The sequence below is a fragment of the Heptranchias perlo genome, chromosome 17, assembly GCF_035084215.1.
Source record: "Heptranchias perlo isolate sHepPer1 chromosome 17, sHepPer1.hap1, whole genome shotgun sequence".
NCBI classification, from domain to species: Eukaryota; Metazoa; Chordata; class Chondrichthyes; order Hexanchiformes; family Hexanchidae; genus Heptranchias; species Heptranchias perlo.
Genome location: NC_090341.1, coordinates 58,074,287 through 58,084,350, shown reverse-complemented (window position 1 = coordinate 58,084,350; position 10,064 = coordinate 58,074,287). Strand labels below are relative to the sequence as shown.

The 10,064-nt window shown below is 46.3% G+C and overlaps 1 protein-coding gene across 2 annotated transcripts in view; it reads left to right on the top strand.

Moving 5' to 3' along the window:
- Nucleotides 1-612: 612 nt before the first annotated feature.
- Nucleotides 613-10,064, top strand: part of LOC137334329 (NCK-interacting protein with SH3 domain-like) — a 222,808-nt gene continuing 213,356 nt past the window's right edge. The window contains exon 1 of one of the 2 annotated variants that reach the window (XM_067999025.1): nucleotides 613-783. In XM_067999025.1, coding sequence (XP_067855126.1) covers nucleotides 613-783 — 171 coding nt within the window. The remainder of the gene's footprint in view (nucleotides 784-10,064) is intronic. The other variant, XM_067999024.1, reaches the window with a different exon arrangement.

Here is a 10,064-nt window from a genome sequence, read left to right as displayed (position 1 = left end):
CCCCCCGGCCCAGCGCGAGCCCCCGACCGGACCCCCCCGGACCAGCGCGAGCCCCCGACCGGACCCCGGACCAGCGCGAGCCCCCGACCGGACCCCGGACCAGCGCGAGCCCCCGACCGGCCCCCGGACCAGCGCGAGCCCCCGACCGGCCCCCGGACCAGCGCGAGCCCCCGACCGGCCCCCGGACCCCCCCGGACCAGCGCGAGCCCCCGACCGGCCCCCGGACCCCCCCGGCCCAGCGCGAGCCCCCGACCGGCCCCCGGACCCCCCCGGCCCAGCGCGAGCCCCCGACCGGCCCCCGGACCCCCCCGGCCCAGCGCGAGCCCCCGACCGGCCCCCGGACCCCCCCGGACCAGCGCGAGCCCCCGACCGGCCCCCGGACCCCCCCGGCCCAGCGCGAGCCCCCGACCGGCCCCCGGACCCCCCCGGCCCAGCGCGAGCCCCCGACCGGCCCCCGGACCCCCCCGGCCCAGCGCGAACCCCCGGACCCCCCGGCCCAGCGCGAGCCCCCGGACCCCCCGGCCCAGCGCGAGCCCCCGGACCCCCCGGCCCAGCTCGGAGCCGAGTCCCAGAGTCCGGTCCGGTCCGGATCCCGGTCCCCTCACTGCCGCCATGTATCGGGCGCTCTACACCTTCCACTCGGCCGAGCCGCACTCGCTGCACTTCACGGCCGGCGAGAGCTTCGTCATCCTGGAGCGGAGTAACCAACACTGGTGGCTGGCGTCCAAGAGCAGCACCGGGGAGGTGGGCTACATCCCCGCCTCCTACATCCACAAGGACGAGGTGAGGAGCGGCCGGGCCAGGCCGGGAGGCATACGGCCATTAATATTCAGCGGAGCGCGGCAGGAGCGGCCTTTGCCGCCCACTCATTACTGTAAAGGCCGAGCGGCGAGAGGCGGCTCCTCCCGTGGCACCGAGTGACGGGCCGGGAGTCGGGTTTAAGGTGTCCGTCAGTGGCAGCCCTGCCATTCTACCCGCGGGCCGGGCCGGGCCGGGGCTGCGGTAGAATGGGATGGTGTTCTGGGGGCCTACTTTCCAAGCAAGGGAGGGTGAGGTGTTAGCCTCCCCGGGGTGGGTACTCCCCTGGGTGAGGTGTTTACTCTGGGGTCTGTGTTGGCACTGCCCTGGATGGGGCGTAGGCTGCCGGGGGGGGTCTGTGTTGGCACTGCCCTGAATGGGGCGTAGACTGCCGGGGGGGGGGGGGGGGGGTCTGTGTTGGCACTGCCCTGGATAGGGCGTAGGCTGCCGGGGGGGGGGGGTCTGTGTTGGCACTGCCCTGAATGGGGCGTAGACTGCCGGGGGGGGGGGGTCTCTGTTGGCACTGCCCTGGATAGGGCGTAGGCTGCCGGGGGGGGGGGTCTGTGTTGGCACTGCCCTGAATGGGGCGTAGGCTGCCGGGGGGGGGGGTCTGTGTTGGCACTGCCCTGAATGGGGTGTATGCTGCTGGGGGTCTGTGTTGGCACTGCCCTGGATGGGGTGTATGCTGCTGGGGGTCTGTGTTGGCACTGCCCTGGATGGGGTGTATGCTGCTGGGGGTCTGTGTTGGCACTGCCCTGGATGGGGTGTATGCTGCCGGGGGTCTGTGTTGGCACTTCCCTGGATGGGGCGTAGGCTGCCAGGGGTCTGTGTTGGCACTGCCCTGGATGGGGCATGTGCTGCTGGGGGTCTGTTGGCACTGCCCTGGATGGGGTGTATGCTGCCAGGGGTCTGTTGGCACTGCCCTGGATGGGGCATGTGCTGCCGGGGGTCTGTGTTGGCACTACCCTGGATGGGGCATATGCTGCCAGGGGTCTGTGTTGGCACTGCCCTGGATGGGGCGTATCCTCTCCTTGGGATGGGGTGGGTGTTTATTGCTATGATGGGACTGTGTATGCTCATGTTCCAGTTGGTAACGTGTGTAGTTCCTGCACAGCTACATGCCCCAATGGACACCTTAAACTCAACTGGATAACTTGCCTACAATCTTTGATTAGTGTGAAAGAGCAGTAAATCAGGAGTGCCAAAGGTGTGAATGAGTTACACTTACCTTTCACACAAATGAAAGAAAGCGGGGAAAACTGTCAGCCATCGGGGTACTGTTTATTATCTGTAAGCAGAGTTTTGAGCATTTTCTTCAATTATTAAACATCATGTTCTGATGCCGTCTGTGAAATGTTCTACTTTGTGACATTGCTTTTGACTTTCACACGTGATCCTGTGAGCAGTGTAATTGCGAGTCGTGTTGAGAGAATGAACAATGATAATACGCACGTGGGAGTTATACTTAATGCTGTGTTTAAATCGTAATTAAATAGTACATCACAGAATAAATACAGTCGAGTTTAAGACATCCGCTTGCACAAAAATCTACTTTTACCATTGGATTTGCAGCAAACTTCTTTACTCCGTGCGTTGTTCATAAACTTTGATCACGACTTGTGGTGTTCATGACTTAAATACAGTCTGCTCACATCTACCAATTGGGAAAGCACGTGGGTGTCCAATCGATATCTTGTGCTCTGTATTTCACTGCAGTGCCAGAAATGACGTTGCTGTTAACCATGTTGTTTTTCATTTGTGAAATGTTTTACCCAGAGCTCACTTGTGCCTGCAGTGCTTGTGAATTATGGTACTCGCACTGATGTGAAAGAAAAGCATTTTATGTACTGTCACCGGTGTGATATCCAACAGCAACTCAGTATATTGTGAGAAGTGGAAGTGGGCTATATTCACTATATAGAATGAGTTTTTTCTGTGACCTCAATGACCCTGGTTCAATTACATCACTGCTATAGTGGCTGTTGACACTGATGCAGAGTCAGGTGTGACGGTGAAGAGAGTGAAATTAAAGACATTCCCTAGTTCGTTGTCAAAGATCTAATCGATTAGCTGCTGATCGGGCATTTATTCCACTTGAAGACCCGTGCTAAAAGATTGATGGCTAAATTTACAATGTGGTACTGCATGGGTTCTTTAATGGGAACATGCACTCACTGTTTAGTAATGGCTACAAGTTTCTGAAAATGCAGTTTCTATTTTGGAATGGTGGACCTCAAGCCAATGAAGCACTCTTAACACCGTGTGCTTGAATCAATCCCGTTCCCTATTCTAGCGTAGAGCCATTGTGTTCATCCAATCCATACAAATCAATTGAAGCTGGAAATAGCATGTTCAGCATGTTTTGTGTTTTTTCAGTATTTACCCGCATCCCGCAAGTTAATATTCTTACTTCAGTAGTTGCTGGCTTTAAAAATGCAGTTTCTCCTGACTTTTTTAAAAATTGTTTTTTTTTCAAATTTTAATTTTATTCCATTTGCAATGTCTGGCCGACATTTTTCTGTACAAACGTCACTCGCTAGAGCTTGATGCAAAGATCTTGTGATTGTTGTGTTGTCTTGAATAGTAAAGATACATAAATATTCAGATTAGTTTGGTTTAAAAAATATTGATCAAATGCAATTTTTTTTAAAATTAAAAAGCAAATTGGTTGTCCACTTGAAAGCCCAGTGTAAATTCTATGGAATTAATAGTTCAAATTGATTGGGATCTCCTGTTCTGCCTGACATCTGCAGTAATCTCATATGTCATTGAGGATATCTCACCGGTGACAGTGAGTTGCCCATAACTCACAAATGCTGTGGGCGCGAGTGAGTTATGGTGGTCCTTTGCACGAGTAAACGCGTATGCCTGGAACTCTTGGGTCACTGGTGAGGTATTCTGCATTATTCTACGGGAGTGAATGACCCCATCAATCTTCACACACTTTTTCAAATTAAGTCCCTAATGCACGTGATAGGGCCTGCCAGATGCTGTTATAAGATAATTCACGTGTATGGTTATCTCTTTATTTTATTTTTCTGTCAAATGTTTTGATGCCAGTAAATAGTGCCAACATTGTTCACTCCCTTAGAATTTAGAAAAAAATTCCAGATAATGATGACTTTAAACTTTGACCAAAAATTCAAAGTATGTAATGATTAAAACTTTAAAGTGGGGGTAAGAAATGTGTTTTTAATGCAATTTCTCTTTTTAAAAAAAAAATAGCCAAGTCAGCCAGCTCATTATGTTTGGTAATCCAAGGGGGGTAATTCCTCCACCTTGAGACACAAGATCTAGAGTGAGTCCATTCTGTGCTGATTTCCTCCTCTTACTGAATGGCACTTTCCCCCCCATCTACAGATGGGATGACTGGCCGCCACAGTAATCTCTGTCATCAAGTAATAGCTGGCTGGACTTTTTTAAAACAAAAAGTAACGTAACTAGTGTACTATCGCCTGGGGTTACTGGGCAATTGTGAATTTCACCCCCTGCTTTAATGTTAAATGTATGCATGTCACATGTACTTTACCAGCGTATTGGCTATTGCATGTTTTGAATTGATTTATTTTGTCAGTATTCTAGTTTTGTTCTGTGGGCATCTGGTAATTTGTTAAAACGTCTTTTATTTATTTTTTTAAAAATGAGAGTGCTGTTTTCCATCTACATTTCTTCATCTTTTGTTTTTGTTGGATATTTTTCCACTTCCAACTTCAAGCAGATTTAAAGAGTTGCTTTAAATTGACATTGGTAAATATTTCCTAGAAGTGAGGGACTGTGTAGTTTTGACAGCCATTACAGGGGCATGACCCTGGGGCATCACCCAAAATTCATGAGGCTTGACAGTATCCAGGTTTCGTTGGCGAGTATGAAAGACCTATAATTCATGAATGCCATTGGCACAAGTGTGTTATACGGGTCTTATCTTGGAAGTGCAACAACTGTGGGAAATGTCCCATCATTGGCAGTGTACTATTTATTCTGTGATTGTCATCAGGTCAGTTTTAAAAGCGTAGTAATGAACGTAGAATACGGTAAAAAGCAGTTGGTTGTATAACGGGAACGCATTTTCCACTGCCATGCAGTGGGATGACAATTGAAAACAATTTTGTTGTTTTCTTTAGTTTGAAGGAAGCATTTAGAAGATTGCAGTGGTTCATTAAAAATCCCGTGATATGAGGATGGATGAACTGGGAAGGAGGGGAATAGTGTCCATCACGCTTCCTTATGATGTAACTTTTGCCTTAATAAATTCACATATTTTAGTTTCACTGTAATTATCAGTTTTAAGAGCAAGTGCTCAGAAAACACATCCTTTTTCTCTGCTATACAGAGTTAAGGACATTTCAAACCACTCTAGATGCTGTGAACAACTTACTATAATGGTAGCATGTTCTTGCCTTTGACTAAAGAATGAAGTGATGGGGATAATCAGATTGCTGTGAAGGAGCTTACACCTTTTTAAAACTGAAAATGGGGGAATGAACATCAGTGAATTCACATTCTAATAGTAACCATGGAAAGCTGCTCATCATGAAGAGGTGTCTGTTCATGAGTGCAGGGAGGTTGTTAGATAAATGAGATTTAGATTGTGTATATCTGTCGGAGAAGTGATCTTATTGTATCTGGAGAAACTAAGAATAACTTGTCTGTAGTTTGTAAAGCACTATTTGAAGAGGATGATATTTAATACCAAGGGGTCCTGTCACATTGTGATGTACTCCTTTAGATTTTTGTCTATTGCCTAATGTGGTGCTACGTGTGCAGCACTAATGGAACAATTCTCTGCATCGTGGACAGAAAAACCTCACATATGCAGATAGAGTACTGCATGTTTGGGAGCAGGTTAGAAGTGTACTGTGGTATTGGGGACTCTCATAATTGTTGAAATTGCTTTGTGTATTTTGCATTGTTGTAGAATATTGTCAGTCATTGAAAATGCGGGTCTTAAGGATGTGCCATTGGGTTAAGGTTTACATTTTCTGTATTGTAAACTTGAGCTAGTTCTGAGCATCAAAACTCCCAGTTTACATATTACACGGTGGAGCTCAGCATGCCCAAAATGGCTGCTGATGTCGAGTGTAAAACTGGGAAAGCAGTGCATGGAGGTTCTCCTTAAAAACAGGATTTTTAACCCCCTGTTTTAAGTTCTAGTGTATTGTTTCTTTGAAACACTAAATGTGCTCACCCAGTGTTTCTGCTACAGCTGTGATTTGTTTCTCTAGAGGTTTCAGAATGCTGGAGTATGCTTTTCTCTTGAAACCTGAGGGTACTTGGATCATTTCTGTATTTTCCTAACTGTAATTGGTGCTACATTGGTTTCCTTACCTTTCTTGATTTTTACCAGATATTGGTCCATCATACATTTAAATGAGCATCTAGTGAGTAGCTGAGGTATGTAGATCCCAGGTTCGATTCCCGATCTGTTATTTGATCTCGGCTGAGGCAGCAGTAAGGGTGCTACAATTGGCCTTGGTGTCCCTGGGTTAGAGAGGGGGAAACTGTTCTGATCAATAAGTGACATCTGTTGGAATGTGTGTGTGGATGTTGGGTGTGACCAGATTGTACTCGTCGCTGATACCTGCTGAAGTCGAAGACCGTATCAAAACTCACTGACTGTTGAAGCTCGCATGAATACTGACCACTTAGGCAAGGTGTGGCAGGATTCTCAGCACCTGTAGAACTGCAATCTAGCAAGAAGTCAATACTTGGACACACGAATCTCCATCAAAAACGGGCACCTCAGCACCTCACTCTACCGCAAGCCCACGGACAACCTCACGATGCTCCACTTTTCCAGCTTCCACCCTAACCACGTCAAAGAGGCCATCCCCTATGGACAGGCCCTGCGAATACACAGGGTCTGCTCAGACGAGGAGGAACGCGATGGACACCTACAGACGCTGAAATTCGCCTTCGTAAGAACGGGATATGACGCTTGACTCGTCGATCGACAGTCCCGATGGGCCACAGCGAAAAATCGCATTGACCTCCTCAGAAGACTAACACGGGTCGCAACCAACAGAGTACCCTTCGTCGTCCAGTACTTCCCCGGAGCGGAGAAACTACGCCATGTTCTCCGCAGCCTTCAACATGTCATCAATGACGACGAACACCTTGCTAAGGCCATCCCCATACCTCCACTACTCGCCTTTAAACAGCCACCCAACCTCAAACAGACCATCGTTCGCAGCAAATTACCCAGCTTTCAGGAGAACAGCGTCCACGACACCACACAACCCTGCCACGGCAACCTCTGCAAGACATGCCAGATCATCGACACAGATACCACCATCACACGAGAGGACACCACCCGCCAGGTACATGGTTCATACTCCTGTGACTCGGACAACGTTGTCTACCTCATACGTTGCAGGAAAGGATGCCCCGGAGCATGGTACATTGGCGAGACCATGGAGACACTGCGACAACAGATGAACGGACACCGCGCAACAATCACCAGACAGGAGGGTTCCCTCCCAGTCGGGGAACACTTCAGCAGTCAAGGACATTCAGCCACCGATCTTCGGGTAAGCATACTCCAAAGCGGCCTTCGAGACACACGACAACGCAAAATCGTCGAGCAGAAATTGATAGCCAAGTTCTGCACCCATGAGGACGGCCTCAACCGGGATCTTGGGTTCATGTCGCGCTACACGTAACCCCACCAGCGAATAAAAGTTATCTGTTTTTAATTCAACGGGTCATTTTCAGTCTTTCTCTTTCAGATGTTTCTCCCTCTCTCTCTCTGTTTTGTGTTCTGGCCGTTTGTATATTCGGTGGTCCTGTAGGTAACACCTCTCTGTCTGAACACTTTGATTGCCTTGACAACGGGCAGTTGGAATGATTATCTGTAATCACCAGGTATTGTTCTCTGAATATAAATACGAAAGGTTCAAGGATTTCCTGACATTCACCTGACGAAGGAGGAAGCCTCCGAAAGCTTGTGATTTTCAAATAGAATTGTTGGACTATAACTTGGTGTTGTAAGATTGTTTACATTTGTCAACCCCAGTCCATCACTGGCATCTCCACATCATCAATACATTCAGGACAGGAGAAACTTCTTGAGAAAAGAAAATAACATTTTGATGAGAATGTAAGTAAGCTGTGTTGGCAATGCTAGTGAGAGCACTAGATAGAACTGTAGTCCGCTAAAGGGATTTGGCTGGTAAAGGCAAACTATTTTTTGTTCTGTGAGATTAAGTGAAAGGCAGTTGTATTTGGGTTTTTAAGAGTACAACCCTTGTTCTTTACGTATGGATAAAGATGAAAAGGTTTAATTTCTGCCCTCCTCCCCTTCGGTGTCAATATATTTAACAGTAAAAAGGTTAATGAAGCCTTGTCTTACAGTATATCAAGAAAGGGTATTGTGAAGATAAATCTTTTCGTTAGTGGAAGTAGCATTTATCCCATCAATGATTACGTGAGCCAAGGACGAGTTGTGATAATTTACACGCTTGCACATTAAACTCTTAATTTCTTAGAAAGTCTGAATTTATTCTGTTAATAAAGAAAGAACGTGCATTTATGCAGCATCTTACTGCATGTCTCGGAATATCCCAAAGAGCTTTATATATTGAAAATAGGATTAAAAAATGGCCTTGTAGGTACAATAGGAAGTGTGTTATTTGATTTTGATCTTTTTTAAGGAAGTTTATACTTAGGAATTCAGCAGACAACAGACACTGTTATACTGACATTATTTGCACTCCTAAATGTAAACTACCTGATCCGCAGCACACCATTGGCATCATGGACCGATAAAATTGTGGGTCTTTGAATCCGCTGTTGGATCAAACGACTCTTGTGTAATTCTACCGTGGGAACTGATCCCTTGTAGCTGTATGCAACAGTCATTTTTCTGTATTCTCAGTAGGCCGACGTACACTACACTTGACAGCAAATCTAGATGTCGGAGAACAGTACAAGAAAGGCCACTTAACCCAGGATAATAAAGTTAAGAAATAAAAACACCGTTTAGAAATGAACTTTAAAATATACAGTTGCTGTGACAGGCATGGTATTGCAGTATTTAAGCCTCAGCTTCATTTGACTCAAGTTTTAGTGGCAAATTCCAATTTAGTAGTGATTTCCAGTTCGATTTTTTTTGTAGCCCGTGGGGCTGATGGTTATGTCTCCTTCGCCTGTCTCTTCAGGCTCTTGCCTCCTCTTATTCTCTGCCCCTGAACAATAATTGATTTATTTTTGTACATAGGAGCAGGAGTAGGCCATTCAGCCTGTTCCACCATTCTATTAGATCATGGCTGATCTGTAGTTCAACTCTATTTACCTGCCTTTGCTCCATATACCTGGAGTTTGTACGTCTCAAACTACTCCTGTGCAATTCTACTTGTGTCTGTACTTCTCAACGGTCACTTTTCTGCATTACACAGAGCTCAATGGGCTTATGTCGTCTACATTTGACAGCAGATCTAAATGGGGGAGAACCGTTGTTCTGATGATTTACCTATGATTTTGACTCTTGGGGTGTGAGTTTAATTCCCGCCCTCTTCCCTTTCTGTTCATTTCCTTGCCATTCAGAATGGCATAAAGCTTTTAAGCTGGTACAGCACATTTTGAAAAGTTTAAAATCTGAATAAATCTGTCTTCTAAATAGTCCTTTGTTGATGCAAAATGGCCTCTGGGATTGTTCAGTGTGGGTTGTGTGATAGTTGAGTTTTGATGTGACCAATCTGTAGAAATGAAACCAGAAATAAAAAGTAAACCAGTTCTAATATTCAATATGTTCGGACAGCTGTAATTTCCAGCCTTGGTTGAACAGGTTGTGAAGGGCAACTTTTCTGATCAGCCTTAGGTTACAATTGAATATTTGAGTTTTACTGTGGGCTGCATTTGTTTGTGGCATTTATTGCCAGCAATGTATGAACTGTATTTTTAAGTCTTTTTCACTCTGGTAAAAATTCTATCTTGCATAACATAAATATTTAAATTGCATGTAAATGACCCATTTATGTCACTGTAGATCTGACACAAAATGTAAGGATTTGTTCTACTATTTTGGACTTGAAAATTTTGGGTGGGTAAAGACGTGCCTTAAATCTTAGGGAGAAAAATAAGTGGACAAATACACCATGATGTAATGTAGAAAAGGGGAATAGGTTTTGATAGCTTTTGCTGGCAAATTTCATTTCACAATGATTGGAGAAAAAAATCATTTGTGGTGATATTTTTGTATTAGTGCAAAGTATGAGAGTCTGTGAAAATTTACAGTTTTTTTTCCACCAGTGCTGCAGTTTGTCTAATTT